Source organism: Phodopus roborovskii, unplaced genomic scaffold (genome assembly GCF_943737965.1).
Source record: "Phodopus roborovskii unplaced genomic scaffold, PHOROB, whole genome shotgun sequence".
In the NCBI taxonomy this organism is placed as follows: Eukaryota; Metazoa; Chordata; class Mammalia; order Rodentia; family Cricetidae; genus Phodopus; species Phodopus roborovskii.
This window is the reverse complement of record NW_026126511.1, coordinates 5,411,666-5,430,601: the sequence shown is the minus strand read 5'-3', so window position 1 is coordinate 5,430,601 and position 18,936 is coordinate 5,411,666. Positions and strand designations below refer to the sequence as shown.

The window sequence follows — 18,936 nt, the reverse complement described above, 5'->3', positions numbered from 1 at the left end:
CTCGGTCTCAGTACTCCTTAGTGGCCGGTAGATTTTGGTGAGGGTTGGGGGTCCCGTGAGATTTCCCCCTCGCATGTTAGCATGATGCTGATATCGATCTTATCCTGTTTGGACAGCCACGCTGTTGAGACTTCACAGGTTTAGCTTCCCTGCATTTCGGGAGAGGAAATCTCAGGGCAGACATCCTGTTTCTCCAGTGGTTACCATCTTTCTACCCTGCTCTTCACCTTATGCGACTGAGCAGTGTTGTAGGTGCATCTGTGAGGCTGGGCCCCAGGTGCATCTGTGAGGTTGGGTACCAGGTGCATCTGTGAGGCTGGGCCCCAGGTGCATCTGTGAGGCTGGACCCCAGGTGCATCTGTGAGGCTGGGCCCCAGGTGCATCTGTGAGGCTGGGCCCCAGGTGCATCTGTGAGGCTGGGCCCCAGGTGCATCTGTGAGGCTGGGCCCCAGGTGCATCTGTGAGGCTGGGCCCCAGGTGCATCTGTGAGGCTGGGCCCCAGGTGCATCTGTGAGGCTGGGCCCCAGGTGCATCTGTGAGGTTGGGTACCAGGTGCATCTGTGAGGCTGGGCCCCAGGTGCATCTGTGAGGCTGGGCCCCAGATGCATCTGTGAGGCTGGACCCCAGGTGCATCTGTGAGGTTGGGTACCAGGTGCATCTGTGAGGCTGGGCCCCAGGTGCATCTGTGAGGTTGGGTACCAGGTGCATCTGTGAGGTTGGGTACCAGGTGCATCTGTGAGGCTGGGCCCCAGGTGTGTCAGTGGAGTCTGGGTACCAAACAACCCCTTTTCTCCGTACCGTGATTACTTGTCATTTTCTGTAATGGTCGCTATCTGAGGCAGAGAACTTCGTTGACAGATGAGAGCATCACTTACTTGTGGGTATAAAGATAAACATTTAGAATACAGTAGGGATTATGCAGGGTTAGTAAAGTGGTGGCTATAGGTTAGCCTTCAAGATCCATGAACTCACTAGCCCCTGGTTTTCAATATCAGGCATTATTCTTTTAAAAAGTATCTGAGAGAAAATTGCCTCCTATATACAAATGTTAGAAATATAAAGTTACTTGAGTATGTTATGAAAATTGTTGCTATGTGTCTTAGTCAGGGTTCTGTAGAAGAAAAGTGAATACATAAGATATATATAATGAATACTATATATATATATATAATTTATATGATTTATAAGAGTGGCTTGTAAGCCATTGTCCAGCTATTTCAACAATGACCAAGGGAAGGTCTAATAATCCAGTAGATGTTCAGTCCATAATGCTGTACGTCTTAGCTGGTGTTGCGTACATCCTGGCATCTCAAAGAATGAAGCTGTATGATGGGAGATGTCATTCTGTAAATATGTTTCTCATACTGGTTAATGAATAAAGCACTGTTGGCCAATAGGAAAGCAGGATAGGAGGGACTAGGAGATGAGGAGGAAATAGGAAGGAGGAAGGGGTTCAAGAGAGTCTAGAGAAGGAAAAACCTCCAGGCACCTCTCCATGGTAAGAAGAGATTAACAGAAATGGGTTAATACTTAAGACAGAGCTAGCTGAAAAGAAACTAGCACCTGGCCAATAGAATTATATCAAATACAGAGTCTCAGTGTGTTAATTGGGGCTGGCGCGTATGGTATAGATATGAATACTTTGTTTTGAAATGGATTTTCATTTATTGATACAATTTAAGGTCAATTTTATGATTAAGTATATTTCTCCTCTTGTTTAGATGTTGTGTTTATATAACTCAAAAATGTAATGTATAATTTAGTACAGATTTTAGATAGCTACCCATAGTAGTCAAAACTTATAGTTAAGTTAGTTAGGATTTTTAGATATACAGACATGTATTTAAGATGAATAAGCATTCTTCAAATCCTTCAAAGACCTACAGAATATGGCATTTAAAATGGTTTAGGGTTTTCGTGACAGTGAGACATAATTGCTCTTGGCAATACCACCTGCACCAGAAAGGAAACTGGACATTAAAGAAACACGTTATGGAGTTTGCCTCCAATATGGCAAGACTAGCCATTTGGACAAGATACTGCTCTTGTCTGGACTGTTTGACTTTGTGCTGTATAAACTGGACATGCAGGACCCACAGAAAAGTGATTGCTGATTCAAGATGGACATTGCTACAGAGTTCCTGCTTCATGGAAGAGTCTGCCAGACAGTCTGCAGGACACAGAGAAAAGTGACTGACAAACTGCCAATACAGGTGGACAGTTTAAAGTTTCCTGCTTTGCTGGAGTCTTCCAGACACACTATGGCCTGTGGGCTGAAGACAGAAGATTATAGAAGAACTTTGGGTGACTGACCAGGCAGTGAGTTGTCTGTCATTTCTAGAGTTTATATATTATCCTTCTGTGGTCTTTGAAGGAGTTGAAGACAGATGGTTATGATTATAGTTTTCCTTAGTTAAGCTTAAAGATAAGTTACATATAGGACTTCAGACTCACAAATATAGGATAGATGATAGAATAGTTTCTTAAATCTTGCTAAATGTTTATGGGCTAAATATTGTTAACTGTGATTCTTATTTGATAACTATTATGTGATATATTCTGCTATGTTACGGTTAAAACCCTTCTTTTTATTTTAGACAGAAAAGAGGAGATGATGGGAGATTTCATTCTGTATATGTTTCTCATACTAGTTAATAAATAAAGCACTGTTGGCCAATAGGAAAGGAAGATAGGAGGGACTAGGAGACAAGGAGGAAATAGGAAGTAGTAAGGAGGAGCCAGGATGGAGAGTCTGGAGAAAGCAGAATGCCGGCTGACTCCCCGGTAAGAGAAATTCATAGATCAGCAGAAATGGGTTAATAATTAAGACAGAGCTAGCCAATAAGAAACAAGTACCTGGCTAACAGAATTGTATCTAATACAGAGTCTCAGTGTGTTAATTGGGGCAGGTGTGGCGGCGGGAAAAGACCGGGCGGCGGGAGGAAAAAACATACTCCTTACAGCTGTAATCCCAGTGAAGGAGTAGACTGGCAAGCTTTCTTCTTCGTGTTCTTGTGTAGGCTGTAACAAAGGGTGTGGCCCAGATTAAAGGGGGCTCTTCCCACCTCAAAAGAATTGGATTAAATATGGGTCTTACCACTTAAAATTATTTAATTAAGGAAAAAAATATCTCTCACAGGTGTACCCAGCCACAGGTTTTAGTTAACTCCGAATGAGTCAACTTGACAACCAAGAATAACCATTACAATCCACGCCTTGTCAACTTATCACACAGTCATATCTCCTTATATTTTACTTAATTTCTAAATGAAAACAATAATTAGATAGCAGTTACAACTATCCCACATTCAATTGCAAACGTGTCAACCAAGTCACAGCTATGCCTAGTGTGATGTCCTTGTATAACCTCAGACATGTTATAAATTTTAGAATAGGTGGCAATACCCCTTGAGGGACATTCTTTTAGTATCTAAAACTTAAAAATGATAACAACTGATATTGTCTTAATTGATGCTACATTACATGATAAATGGAGGGGAAAAAACACAAATATCTATATAAGCATATTCTTAACAAAATACAACAGAAGCAATCGTGTCAGTTACAATCCTCATTTCTGCAACTGGTCACGTGACCTCGGCTGGCGTTCATGACTGACTGCCTTCCTCTGCTACCCATTGTGCAGTTTCTCCACCCTCGGCCGGCACCGCAGCAGGCTGCGGCGCTCATCGTGGGGACTGGCCCACACCTTCATTCCTGACGCGTCTGCCTTTGTCATCCTGCCTGCGTTAGGCTGTTGTAGTGTCACAGTAGCACCCAGAGACGCCCTAAAGGATCTCCTGCACTCCAGACACAATCCCTCTTCCCTGCACGGCGGAAAGGCGATCCGATTTCCCTGTGGCAGTCTGGATCTATCCCCCTCCTAACCCTGTTATCCCTCTCTTACTTAGCCTGTGGCTTAGGGCATTAGAAGCCCAAAGCGGGCAGGGCAATGCCTCAAACTCCAGTTCAGTGGAATGTTTGTTGAGTCTCCGAGCATGGGCACTCCACCTCTGGAACTGAACCTTCTAGGCCAGCATAACTTAAAGACAGGGAACAGGAAGCAGGAGTCTTCCCAGGGGATAGAACTATTCCCTCCTTGATTCCTTGACCTATGGATGCTGGCTATGAGAGAAACAGCACCGTATATCGGACACTGATTAAAAGTATATTGCATCTTCTGGAGAACCTTGCCCCAGACCTCCATGCTGCTGACGCCTAATTGGAGACATAGCTGTGTCTTTGACAGTCCATTCCATCTTTCTACCAGGCCAGCTGCTCCATTACTGTGTAGAATACCTCGATGGTGGATAGGGCATTCTGTAAGTGCATGGATGGTGACCTTGGCAGAAGCGTCATGTGTTGCAAACGTGGATCCGAAACAGGGATAAATGTCCACTCCAGGAAGGACAAAGCATTTTCCTTTCTACAGAGGAGTGGTCCAGGGTTTTCCACCAAGTCTCCTGCCGGTGCCCCAGGGAATGGTGCCCTATCTGCAGCTCAGTGCTCATCTGTACTCTTGGCTCTCACCAGCAACTGTAGCTAGGTCAGCCTTGGTGAGTGGAAGCCCATGCTGTCACGGCAGGACATGACCTCCGTCTTCATCACCACCGCCACTCTGTCTGTACTCCCATTGGGCAACTAAGGGATGTGTGGGAAAAAAGCCTGACTGCCCCCAGAATGGGTCATCCTGTCAACATGATTGTTGAACTTTGATGCTGCCTTTTGATGAACGCACTCGGAGAGAGCGTGATCAGGCCGCGTGTAATTCTCCCCCAGATGTCTTTCTCTCCAATTGTCCTCTCTTGTTCTTTCCAAGTCCCTTACCATCCAGCTGGTCCATTGGTTACAACCCCACAAATCAATGGGCAACCACACATCTGGCTATTCCCCCGTGTAAGCAAGCTATATGACCATCTGTGCTACCCAAAGTGCTGGCCACTGTCAAGGTTGCCCTCCACTGGTTTCTTTCAGGGTTGTCCCAGAAACAGGTTATAATTAATGCCGCAGCTGACCATTTCTGAGTGGTTCCTTCCGGAGCATGCAGAGTCATCAGTAGGTCAGGCCCTAGTATTCTCTTCCTCAGTCAAAAGACGCAATTAAAAGTGGGTCTTTTCAATTTAAATTAAATATTTAAATATATATATTTAAATATTTAAATATATATATATATATATATATATATATATATATATATATATATATCCATCTCAGGTGTACCCAGCTGCTTGGGTTTTAGTTAATTCCAGAAGTACTCAACCAAGAATAGCCATCTCACTATATTCCTGGAAGTCTAGGAAACGGATTATCTCTTGATAACTGGTACAAAGGAAAAATAACCTAGAAATAGTGAAGAAAATATTCCCACACCAACCTGAGTGGAATCACTGAGTGGAATCACTGAGTGGAATCACTGTGGTCCCTAAATTCATTACAATAAAATGTTTGATTTCCCACAGCAGCCCTAACTGTGACATGAACAGCTGTCAACAACAAAATTAGAAGAAAATGCTGTTATGTGGATTTTGCCCACATTTGCTTGTTCTATTTCCACACCATTGCTCAGGAGAATATTTTCAAAAAGTTCTTCCAGTAGAGGTTTTCATTATCCAAAAGGGAGCCCTTCAAATCGGGTGACTTTGGCATGCTGCATATGAAATATACTTGTCCTGTTAGACAACATGGATCTCAAACACTTGCTTATTGAATGCCAAATCCGGTCACACAAAAGAGTCTGGGCCACAATTGGTTTTAATACCGAAACCGTGCTAGGAAGAATCTAGGATCACGCCTGCATGCAGTAGTTGGCTCCTGCTGTTTTGCAGTGGTTATGTTCCGTACGGTCATGAGAACTGGCTTGGCAGATACTGAATCCGAAACCCAGGATTAAATGCGGCTGGTTTGAGTATGGCAACCAAACTGGACACATGTAGGAGTTTGTTTTAGTTTAAGAGGCCTTATTTAAGATCTGCGTACCTGATGAACACTGGACTCAAGAGACAAAATGAAGAGTTGAATGAGGTGTACGTGAAATGTGTGTGAGTGTGATACACCACTTCCTCCCTAGTGTCCCGCACTTTAGACAGCGCGTAATCTCCCTCTGCCTACCTCCGGGGCCCATTTATCCAGCGACATCGTGGAGGAGACACACACAGTGTGAGAACAGGGGATGAGCAGCCCGCGAGAAGGGCTGTTCGCTACAGCAGGACATGGAGACTAGAGCAGAGGGGCCTTCATGCAGGGTTACCTGAGAGCAAGCACACTGTGTCACGTGGCAAATACGAAGTCTGTAGGTAATGAGGTCCGGCTGTGTGCGGGAAAACTGAGCAGGACACGCATATAGCTGGTCGCTCTATATTCATGTTGCAATCTTTCCTTAAATTTAAAAAGCAGAAATTAGAGGTTCTTGGAATTTCATGAAAAAAAGTGTGCAGAGTCCTGTATTGCTTGCTTCAGACTGAGGTTTTGGTTTTTTTTTTTTTTTTTTTTGATTGTGTGTTTTGTTTTTCATTTTTAAAGTTTAAATTAGAATCAATCTTAGCTTTACATATCAATCCCAGTTCCCTGTCCCTCCCATCCTCCCATGCCCCCCACCGACCCCTCTCAACCCACCCCCCCATCCACTCCCCAAGAATAGTGATGCCTTCCATGGGGGGGGGGATCATCAAAGTCTGTCACATCATGTGGAGCAGGGCCCAGGCCCTCCCCCATGTGTCTAGGCTGAGAGAGTATCCCTCCATGGGGAGTGGGCTTCCAAAGTCCATTCCTACCCTAGGGATAAACACTGATCCATTACCAGAGGCCCCACAGACTGCCCAGGCCTCCTCTCCGTCACCCTCATTCGGGCCCCGGCCTGGTTCCCAGAGTTTAATGTCAGCTTGTGTTCACACTCTGCCCTAGGTGTTTCAAGGCTGTGGCCAGCCCAAACCTGCTCCAGCTCTCAGATCCGCCCGCTCAGCTCCAGAAAACTTTAACACGCGTTTCCGGCCCTACAACCCCGAGGAAAGACCTACAACAGCAGCAGGCACGAGCCTGGACCGGCTGGTGAGTAGTCCAAACGATGCCTGTGATGCTCTCTCGGGGTTGGGATTCCCAGAGGTGGCTGTTAAAACCGTCTTATTCCGGTACCTGCTCCCATTCTCAATTACAGTGGTTGACAGGCAAAGATTTTCTTTCTTTTAGATCATGGATTTGATTATTTGGGAATCCTTAAGACTACTTACTAATCCACTAGAGCAGTGACTGAGACTCCAACTTCATATTTCTTCTGAAGTGTTGCTCTGAAAGCCGGGCTGCTGGGTATTCCAGCTGTATAATTACAAAACCACGTTTCTAATCCATGGGCTAAGTTTCTTTTCTTCAAGTGCTTGCTTATATGATTATAACACCCTGTCATTTTCCTATGATCTCTCATACGCTAAGTTTTCTGTTTGGAAAGTTTCTTTCAGGAAGTCCCAAATTAATGTCATTTTGGTTTTTTGTTTTTGTTTTTTTTCCCTAAATGTCTTTTAAAAATAGGGATCTTAGGATCATTTAAATGTGAGTCAAGGTGGCTTTTATGTCACAAAAAAAAAAAATGTATCTGGTGGATGACTACTAAATACATAATAATAAATACAGTTTTAAATGTATTTTAAAAAACAAGTTTGGCATAAAAATTAAGAGCTCCTGATTTCAGAGAAATATGGCCTGATAATTTCCAACTCAATGTTTTCAACTCATAAGTCTATCACCAGTCCGTACACCTGTACTGTTACTGTGCTGAAGGCTGCTTTGCCAATTATCTTGATGTAAAATTAGCAGATAAAACCCCAGGGTCATACAGCATTTGAACCACGTCTGATTGTGTCATATAAACTCAATCTCGAGGACTGTTGGTTGTGAAATACTTTTTATTAGTCACTGTTACGAATGGCTTTATGGTTTTAGTTAATACCCCTTCTACAGTGTAGAACTTGTAAGATTAAATTGATTGTGTTTGGCCTCCGTGTAAGTACATCTCAGCATTTCTTTCCATTAAAAAAAAAATCAAATGAATGTAACAACATGAAGGTCTATCCATTAAGTGTCAAAATGAAAGAGTGTCTGTTCTCATTAACTGCTAAATTATGCTTTGGATCTATTACCTTCACTAGCAAATAAAATCCTTCAGCACAGGTTTTGGAAAAGGAATCATGTGCGCATATTCGAGGTTGCTTCTACCTCTCCCCCCTTGCTCACTCCCATGGTCCTCCTTCACGTTTTCAAGAAAATTTGAAAATCAGTTTTTCTTTTATGCAGCCAACTCTACCAACCGAATGGCTTGGTCAGCTTTTTCCAAGAGTGCTGGTTTTCTTTAGAGTGCGCTGTTAGGGTTCTACTTTACAAAATGCTTTGTGTCTCTCTAGGCAGAAACGTTTGCTGAGTACAGATTTGATCTCGCTTTAGTTAGTATGAACTCAGTCATTAGAGGTCCAGATCTCTGCAAACCCCGGTTTAAAACTGGAATGCAATGTCAGATGAATCTGTTTTAGACATCTCATGTACAAAATTGTGCACACAGAGGACAGTTTTATTTTACACACTCAAAAATCTCTTACAGGAAACTTCCTGTTAAATCTTCTCACCACAACAGGTGAATAAAGATTTTTTTTTTTTTTTTAAAGAACAAGGGCATATAACACACTTAGTTAAACCGCATTAAATTTGGTCACAGTAGTGATATCTATGGCAATCAATGAAATTTTTTTTTCATTTGAAACAGAGAAGCATTCTCTGGGCAAGGAAAATAAATAAGAAAATAAAACAAGGAAAAGCAAACAAACAAAAAACCAAAACCCTACTACTCTACACAGTATTATTGTGGCAAAAGACAAACTAAATCAAATACAGCACTGCCAGTTTCACGACTTTTAGTGTATGACAAATATGGAAGCTGGGATTTGAACCTTAAAATTAAAACACAAACCTTCCCCGAGTAACCTTCAAAATGCACCCACCCCCAGAGGGAGTCCGGAAAAGTATTGACAGCAAACTGATTGAAGACATTCTATTTTATGTCCATCCATCTTTTTCCAACAGTAAATGACAATGGCTAATCGCCTGTCACACGTAAAACCCCAAGGGCAGCCTGTCCGAGAGTGTCGGTATTCACCCCAGGACAGTGCTCTCCATCAGCTGTCCCAGGACAGTGCTCTCCATCATCAGCTGTCACCCATGTCCTCCTGGGTGTGACCTCAGGCTGTGTACATGAGAACTGCAGTTGTGTTCGGGCCTATGCTATGAAGTTCGGATCTCTTTTCAAGTTTGAGAACTAGCCATTTGTAGCAGCCAGCCTCCTTCCAATCGCTCTCCTTTGCTCCTAAGATAAGTTGTTCCCACATCAGAGCATGTTCTACAGAGGCTGTCCTTAAGGCAGACTGCTGGCCCCAAGCTCCCGTCAGAGGCTCCCTTGCAGCCCCTGGCTTCCCCAAGGCATCTTCCCCTTCAAGCACTTGCTTGCCTTCTGAAGAGAACTGAGCAGGCAGGTGTGGCCTTTCATGGACCTGTTCAAGGGGGAAGCCAGGTGAATTCTCCAGAAGGGCCTGTCCTCTGCTACAGCCTGTCCCTGATGTTTATAAACAAGCCTTTCCCTGAAAAGATGGTTTCCTGTATAACTTGTAGGAAGCTTGTGTCCCAGAAAAGGCAGAAATTGAGAAAGACTTCTCAGCTTCAGCAGAGAAAATGTTGTAAAAGCCAACACGCCCAAAGAGCTCGCTCTCCATTCAGCCGTCCTGAAAATAACTTCCTTCTGAAACTCCTGGAGGGTGGCTTCTCGGCATCTTTTAAGTTAGTGCCTGTGGTATTGACTCTGGGACCTGTTGGTAAATGTTCTTATGTCAGTTAGTGTAAAACTGTGTTTTTATGTGAGCTGATAATTAAGGGGTTTGTTTCAGAAAGAGAGGTCTCAAACCCCAAGTCACTGCTAAAACTCACAGAGAGTCGGAGAGAACATGGTATCTTCCAAAAGGCCAGATCCCTTCCTAAGGAGCTTGGAAATTCTCCTGTCACCGGGAAAAGTTTCTGTTTGTTCTTGAAAGTTGTTGTTGGGGGGTGGGGTGCTAAAATGCTGTTGACAGCAGCCAGCAGCCTTCAAACATGTTAACCTCAAGTCATGCTTTGTTTTCCAAAACCAAAAGATTGAATTTGTGCAAATTCAGCTGCTGATAGAGAGCTGGCTTTGGGGGAAGTATCAGAGGCCTCACTGCCCACGGCCACATTGAAGATGCCAAAGCCACCACCTGATGTAGCTAACAGGCTGACCTCCCCATCATACCTCACCCCAGCAACCCTCCTGCCCTCTCAGGCTGCTAAATGTTTCCAGTTAAGTGGGCCAGAGGTCATAGTTTGCACTCTGAAGGGGATTGGTCCTCGCCTCCTGTTCCCAAATTTATCCTCTTGGCATCCTCTGCAATACCTTGATGTAAGACTATGAGTGCAGGAAACCCCCACACACTGGAAACATCAGGCACAACACTAATTCAGCACGAAGCTGATGGAGTTCTCAGGTCTGCACACACAGAGGTGTGGAGCATTTTCCTCCAGAAAGGCAATTAGACGAAGAGCTCAGAAAACTAGAGCACAATGTGCTCGCTCCGGAACACTCGGGCAGGCACTGTCAGTTACTTACAGCAGCGTTTTCATTAGGGCAAATCTGAACTCTAAATTACAGCCCTTAGAGGAATGTGGTTTGTAAAAGTCAACCTTCAGAGAGAGAGAGAGAGAGAAAGACTTGAAAGTTAACTCATCAGGCTGTGAAGATTTAATAAAAACCAACTCCAGTAAGTATACACCTTGTGCTGGTGTCAAGATTTCCTGGTTGTTCTCCGAGTCACTAGGAATGTGTGCAGGGCCGATGGAATGCCAGCCAGCTGATGAATGTACGCTTTATGCCTGTGCTGTGCTATGATATATAAAATAATCTCTTTCTCTTTTTCTCTTGGATTTGCTTTCCTCTTGCTTCCCAGAGGACTGTGTGGAGGAGCATGCAGCATAGTGTAAGCACGTCTCTCATTCTCCTTACCCCCTTTGTCCGGAACATTCCTCAGGAATACCACCGTCCCTATGACCCCAATCCCAACCCTTTTCCTTCATCCGGGATGAATCCATCACTATGCCGGGGCAACTTGCCTCCTAGTGTCCTCTCTGCTTGGTACTTACGGCTCGTAATTGCTCTGGTATTCTTTCCCCTACGGCGAGGTGTCCGATCTAATCTTCACGAAACCACGCCGAATTTGGTGGCTGATTTCCATTCCATTCCAACGTGCAGACTGTTGTCGGAAGAACTAGCCCATCCCAATGGGCTACGTTGGCCTTTTCTTCTTGTGCTGAGATGATAATTACCTCACTAATGATAGAGACAAACTGATAATTACTCCCGTGCACAAGGAACTAATTTTTCCATTAGCAGGGACACAGAGAGTTTAGGGGGTTAAAAATAGTGTATGGCACAAAAAATGTTTTCTCTCTATATATATTACTGTTGATCTTATTTGAACGCACTGGATGTGATGTTTCAGTTTGATGGTGATGGTGCTTGTTTGCTTGCTTGTTTGAGGATTGTGGGAGGGGGTGTTGGGTATTGTTTTACCTGAAGGTGGCCTGTACTGGGCTGAGGACAAGAACTCTAGGTTGCCTTGATGGTTCCCATTAACTAAAACATTATAGAATGTGGTTTTCTCAGTACTTTTTCATGATGGTAACATTCCTTCAGGAGGACCTGAATCCTTAATCCAGGAGTGCAGTACAAACCTGTAATCCCAGTTCAAAGCCAGCCTGGCTACCTAGAGAGTCCAAGGTCAGCCTAGGGCTACGTATCCTGCTGGAAACAAAACAAACTTCATAAAGACCGGTACACCACATGTGTCCTGGGCCAAGGAAAGGAGGTGTTTGTCACTAGAGGGTACACATCTATGGAGTGAGCATTCTCCTGCTATAATGGTGCTCTGCATCCCTCCTCCTGCCTTAACCTAGGCGATGCTACTACTGTGTGAAAGCTTGCCTTCGGAGTTGATTTAGCTCAAAGAGCTGTCCGTGCCCCTGCTGCGTGGGAGTGGCCACCATCCATGGTTACATCCTAGCCTGGGGCCCTTGGGTGAGGTGAGAGAACCTAAGAGTTAAATCTCCAGCAGGAGCATGCTAGAAAGGACTGACCTGGAGAGAGACCAGAAGACAGAGGACGAGCGGCGGAACCATGGCTGGGCCTGTTAGGCTCCTGTCAGTTTGGCCGAATGACCAGGCAGGGTAGCCGCAGCCTGGCGCCCACTTTCTCTTCCCTGGGCATTGCCTCAGGGTCTCCATTTGTTCTGGCTAAGGGGCCAGTGTGGTCTCCTCAGCAGGTGGTTAAAATGACCTTGCAACTCCTAGAACCGCACCTTCCTTCAATGTCCGTGTGCTGGGATGAATGTAATCACAGCAGCACCCTTATCTGCTGGACTTCCCAGACATTAAACATTACAACCCCAAATTCTGTTGTTGATGGAATCTTTCAAAAAAAAAAAAAAAAAAAAAAAAAAACTAAATAATGCTGCAGCTTCTTCAGTTCGATGGGTTTCAGTAGAAGCAAACATGTTATTAATAGTAGCACATGAAGGCTTGAGTACTTGCAAAATCCCATCAAGATATGTACTTTGGAGCTGGGAAGGTACCATAGTGCTGGCCTAGAATATGCACAGTCCAAGGTCCACTCTCCTGCATTGGGAGGAGAAGGGAAAAGGGGGAGGGGGAGGAGGAGGGAGAGGGGGGAGGGAAGGGAGAGAGGGGGAGGGGAAGGAGGGAGAGGGAGGGGGAGGAAAAGAGGGGGGAGAGGGGGAGGGAGGGGGAGGGGGAGGGGGAAGGGACCACTTTAACTTTTCTCAGTTATTGCTTTGAAACAAAATGGATGTGGCAACAAACATTCTGGACTTGTTTTTTCATCTGGTGGCTAATTCCATTTTCAGAGCAAAGTGCTAGTCATAAAAAATGTTCTCCCATGCCTCTGTGGGGCCATTTGGATGTGATTTAGGAAGGCTGGGTTGTAAGGATTGGGAAACAGTTGTTCATTTCAAATTGCCATGGCTTTTCATGGCCACCTCAGAGGAGTCTGCATCCGGCCAGCTCCACCACTTTGCATTTCAAAAGGTTGTCCAGCTGGGTTTAAGAAACCCGCTTATTTTCTAGGGCTTCAGCCCCTCTCTTTAGGTCACAACTGTTCCTTCTACTGTCTGTCCTGACATATACGCACTCATACACAGATACACGCACATTCATACACACACACACATTCATACACACACATACACAAACATACACAGACACACTTATACACAGACACACACACACATTCATACACACACAAACACAGACATAGTCATACACACACAAACATACACAGACACACTTATACACAGACACACATTCACACACACACATTCATACACACACACACACACATTCATACACACACAAACACAGACATACACAGACACACTTATACACAGACACACACACACATTCATACACACACAAACACAGACATAGTCATACACACACAAACATACACAGACACACTTGTACACAGACACACATTCACACACACACATTCATACACATACACACACACATTCATACACACACAAACACAGACATAGTCATACACACACAAACATACACAGACACACTTATACAAAGACACACACATTCATACACACACAAACACATACACAAACACACAGACACAGTCATACACACACACAAACATACACAGACACACACAGTCATACACACAGACACACACACACACACACACACACACACACACACACACGCTCGCACTTAACATCTTTGCTTAGCCCAAACAAGATAAAGTAAGACATCCCTGCCAACAGTAAACCAGATTCTCTACTTTAATTAGTTTCCTAAAGATAAATGGGTCAGGGTTAGATTGGCTTCCAGGCTGCAGCTGAGTAACGTATGCCCCATTCACCCCTGTGAACGAACCGCTACTGCTCAGTCCCCTTCAGATCATGAGCTGCCCTGTCTTGCCTGAACCTGCTTTATCTGTTTGCTATAAAAACCCCACTGAGACACCCCAGTTTCATTCCACCACTGGAAATAACAGCAGCAAAATGCAGTGTGCTTTCGAAGCCAGGAGAAAATAAAAATACATGAAAACCACCCCACACGACTTACCCAGCCTGCTTCTTGCTGTTCTACTGGCAACAGACGCAGCATGGGGTGCAAAGAAATACCTTTTCCATTCAGCAGGTTTGCCCTTGACGGGGCCCAAGTGAGGGCTCTCACAAGACACCCATAAAAGGGGGTGGCTTATCTCCACCATCTGCTGATAAGTCTATGGCTTTGAAGGATGCACAAATCTAAGTCGATGGTGAGTGCTGCTAGAAACCCACCGAAAGGCTGTCCTAGAATACTCAGCTCCTAGCTGCAGATGCTACACCGTTCCACCTCTTTGGGGTTCATGAGAGAAGAGCTTTGATGAGTGGGCTTGCACACACCTCCAAGAGGAACAAGACAGTTCAGAGACCTGGCCACATAACTTCCTGGGACATGATGCTTACTTAGTGGCCATCACTACTTCAAAGGCAAGTCCAGAGGAGCCTACACGTCCTGACAGCATGGTAAAAGCACACAGCAAGTTTTAAAGGTGCAGCCTCTTGCACAGTCTTTATTCAGTATGAGTGGGCTAAAGTCAGCCTTGAGTTAATCTCCCCCCCCCCAAAAAAAAACAAAAAAATATCCTGTTCAACTCTGTTAAACACTCCTCCGACCTCAAATACACTTCAGGAAAAACGTTGGTGACCTGCGTGTCATTAATATGAAATGCTACATGCTCAGACTTATATAGGACTATCACGGATCCAGGTCTATTTTTATAGGATGTCAATATATTTACTTTCTGCTTCAGACTTTCATGTTTCTTTCAGGATTCCTAGACTTCAGCTAAAAATCCAAATTGATGCATTCTATACTTCCAATCAATCCACACGTGCACTGAATTCTTCCCTGTCGCATAGCACTTAGTAAAACTCCCTGCCCTGTAAGATCTGCTTCACAGGGAGATAGTGCTAGCTGTCATCAACAAGGGAGGGTTACTCTGCCTGCTTTTTATGTCAGTCAGATACTCTCTGTCGCCTCCAGGGGGCAGAAGCTAGCATAGGGCTTCCTAAACCATTAGAATCTGATTTCATGTCTGAGGATAGACTACACCAATTAATGAATTAATTAAAGTGGAGAAGGACTATTAACAAATGAATATTTATCGACAAAATATGCAAACTGAATGCATTAAACATCTGTAACATCCTTGGCACAGGCCACATCTAACAGCTCGTTTTCTCTTTCACACACTAGAACTTTCTCTCCCAGTCTCAGATGAATTAAATGGAAGCTTTGCTGTCCGTTACGAACTACTCAAATAAAGAAGTCTATCTGCCTACTTGTTCCTAGTTCCTTCCATTATCAAGAAGTGAAGTCGGTGTTTCGGTGAATTGTAAAACAAAAACCTTAACAAGCAAGCTGCACTAAACTACCTAAATTAGAAAGGCCTGTTCATGACGCATCAGTTGGCATTGGGCCTTTTATTACATATTGCTCAGCTTCCAGACCTTTCTCTCGTCATGGAAAAACCTGCAGTAATTTTTCCCCCAAACTGTCTGAGACATTTGCCCCACAGCTCCCCAATGTGACATTGATGCTTATGAGACATAGGGCTGAAGAAATGGGATATTTGATATTTCATATCCACCAGCTTTGATATATTTGCAGTATAACCAATCAGCTTTTAACTGACTCTAGAGCCCATGTAATATATTTTAAAGCACTGGGAATTTGGCTATTCCCATAACATACTTGGATAATCTTTACTACTGGCAATAAACCTTAGGCGTAAACATTGTAGAGAAAAACCAAATGAAAAGGAGCCCACATGAGTGAAAATTAGCTTCCCTTCATAAATGTTAATGGTAGAGAGATATCTGCAATGTGCAATAATTTTATAAAGATCATTCATGGTCATTGTCATCAAAAGCCTGACTCTGCAGGTGTTTTCTTAAAACTTTAAGACTGGCCAAATATTAGAAAATAAATGCACCATGAGAGACAACTCCACCATCGTTATCTTGGAAACACTTGGGGAGAGGATGCTTGTTTTGTTATGAGTAGTTTTTCCCACAGTTCTGGACCCACAGCCAAGCCAGCCTCAAATAAAACACAGAGACCCTGTGTTAGATATAATTCTGTTGGCCAGTTACTAATTTCTTATTGGCTAGCTCTGTTTTAATTATTAACCCATTTCCATTAATCTAAGTACTTCCACGTGGTCTTATCTTACCGGAGAGAGAGGCTGGCGTTCTGTTCTCTCCGTCCACCATCTTGAATCTCCTCCCTACTCTTCCTCTCTCTTCCTAGTCTCCTAGTCCTGCCTGTATTGCTTTCCTGTTGGCCAACAGTGCTTTATTCATCTCCCATCATGCTTTGTGTGGGTGCAATAGCTTCAGAATAGTTGTCTCTGCTATACTGATCTAGATGGACCACAAAGAACCAGAAAAGAGCCCCACAGCGGTGCACAAGCAAACAAGCAAACCCATGACTTCTTACTCATGTCAAATGCGCACTGGTTGGCTGGCGGCTGCAGCACCCTTCCTCCAGGACTGGGTGGCGGGGACGCTGTTGACAGAGTTTTGTGTGCTACACTGGTTGGAAAACTTGGCCATGTAAGAACAGTAACTGCGATGTCTCCACCTGGCAGGAATGCATCACCTCCTTCATTCATATCTAATTGGCCTAAGTGGGTCATGTGACCAGGGCAGCCTTCCAAAACTCAGTGATGGATACCTACTGGTGTGTATCTCACGAAGACAGCAAATAGACACGTTGGTGACAACAACGCTGTCTTCCTTCCATCCTTCCTTACATCCTCCCTTCCTTCCTTCCTCTTCTATCCTTCTATTCTTCCTTCCTTCCCCTTCCTTCCTTCTTCTTCCTTTCTTTCTTCCTTCCTTTCTTCCTTCCATCCTTCCTTCCTTCCTCTTCCTTCCTTCCTTTCTTCCTTCCTTCCTTCCTTCCTTCCTTTCTTTTTCCTTCTTTTAAAAACTGTACTGCCTGAGATTTTCATGTGTGCACAAGTTTGATCAGGGTCACTCCCTATGCCCTCCCCTCCAAATTCCCTACATCCGTCTATCACGATTTTTAAACTGACAATCTATTATTTTATCCCCACTCGCTAAGACAGGCCTTGTGTTGGAAACACGCAGAGTGATCAGTCATTTGTTCATTAAAGGAAGCATTTGTTGGCTCTCACATGACAGAGTAAGAGCGCACAAATCCATGGAAAATGACAATACAGTTAACCATCATTTAAATCAGGACGTGCCATAATGATTGGTGTGCCATGGGCTGACCCTATTATGTGCCTTTGAATGAATGAATGGGGGAAGGCAGTGATGTAACTTGATTGTAGAGGGCTTGCCTTCCCAGCAGGTGCATGAAATCCCGAGTTCATTGTCCAGGACTGGCAATAACAACAACAACAACAACAGAAGGTGTGCTTTGCTCTGTGTAAATGCACTGAATCTACTGTGCATCCTAGCACCAGCTGCTTATGAGGTCCCTCTGAACTTCCAGTTCAATCCTGAGTCAACCACAGCATAGACATCTCACCCCAGATCTGATGTTAGCGTGTCAAAGAGGGACGTAAAAGCTACTGCCGAGGAGTAGGAGAAACAGTGGCCACAGGGAAACACCATGAGCCAAGACATTTTTATTCACTGGCATTTAAGCGTCTTTGGGGTCCGGGTGATGCGTATTTTCAAAGCAGCTCCCATGTCGCAAATGTAGAGCACCTATCTTTTATGACTTGGCATCATGTTTGCCTAGGCGAAGCAGTGTTTCTGCTTCTCTCCCTTCTGGGTCAACCTTGTTGGAACAAATCAAACTGTTCCCTCCTTCTCCCTCTTTCATACATCATCCTTTAAGATTCCTGAGAAGTCGTGTTCTGAAACCCGCCCTCATCTCCTCTTACAGCATTGGTTTGTCTCTATGCGGTGTCCGCATAGAGGAGAAGACCTTTTACAAGTTAATCAGGGAAGTCGCAGCAACTGACAGCAACAGCAAACCTATCGATTGCAATGAAAAGTCTAGGGAATGTGTGCGTCTTTGGGTTCTGCACTGGGCCATCTGCAAAATGGCTTTGATCCTACTGGGAGAAAAATTACAATACAAACTCATAAATTATTTATGTGTAATGAGGCAGGAAACTGATGACTTTGTAAGTTTTATTCTAAAGGATTTTGACCTCAGAAAACTCCCCCAAAGGAGCTGGCATTCATTTCTGTGAAATACACTCATCTATTGGCTTGGAAAGATGAGCACTTCCTGTGTGTGTTTCTCTTTCCCAGCTCCCCGAGTGCTAGGGAAAAGGGGCCTGGGTTGGAACAGTCTTGGGAAAGAAACAGAGACAACAAACTTCTTTAACTGATCTCGTGTAAAATACGAAGACCCAGAGACTCTGTAGAACAAGACACACATTATTTGGAAATTCGAACCTTCTGTTCATACCTGTTCTCAAGAAGAAGACACTGCTTAGAAGTCTTCATCTTCTCAGTGGTGCAGACTTCTTAATAAAGGCAATACAGTTATAAGCTTTCCATACTTCTGTTTTTTTTTTTAAAAAAAAAAAAAAAAAGCCCTGGATGCTGAGATGGCTCAGTAGTTAGAGACCCTTGCCTCCAAGAGTGACAGCCTGAATTCAACGCCTGAGGTACACATGTTGAGAGCAGAGAAGTTACTCCAGCAAGTGGTCCTCTGACCTGTGTGTGCGCGTGCTCACGTGCATGAACACACACACAAATTAATATAGTTTAAAATTTTAAGTTTCCCTTCTTGGTGACCTTTGTTCTACAATTGTATTATAAGTGTAGATGT

The 18,936-nt window shown here is 44.1% G+C and overlaps 1 protein-coding gene across 1 annotated transcript in view; it reads left to right on the top strand.

Annotated features, from left to right (window-relative positions):
* Positions 1-18,936, top strand: part of Gpc6 (glypican 6) — a 948,689-nt gene that overhangs the window by 864,365 nt on the left and 65,388 nt on the right. The window contains exon 6 of the mRNA XM_051195229.1: positions 6,901-7,044. Coding sequence (XP_051051186.1) covers positions 6,901-7,044 — 144 coding nt within the window. The remainder of the gene's footprint in view (positions 1-6,900; positions 7,045-18,936) is intronic.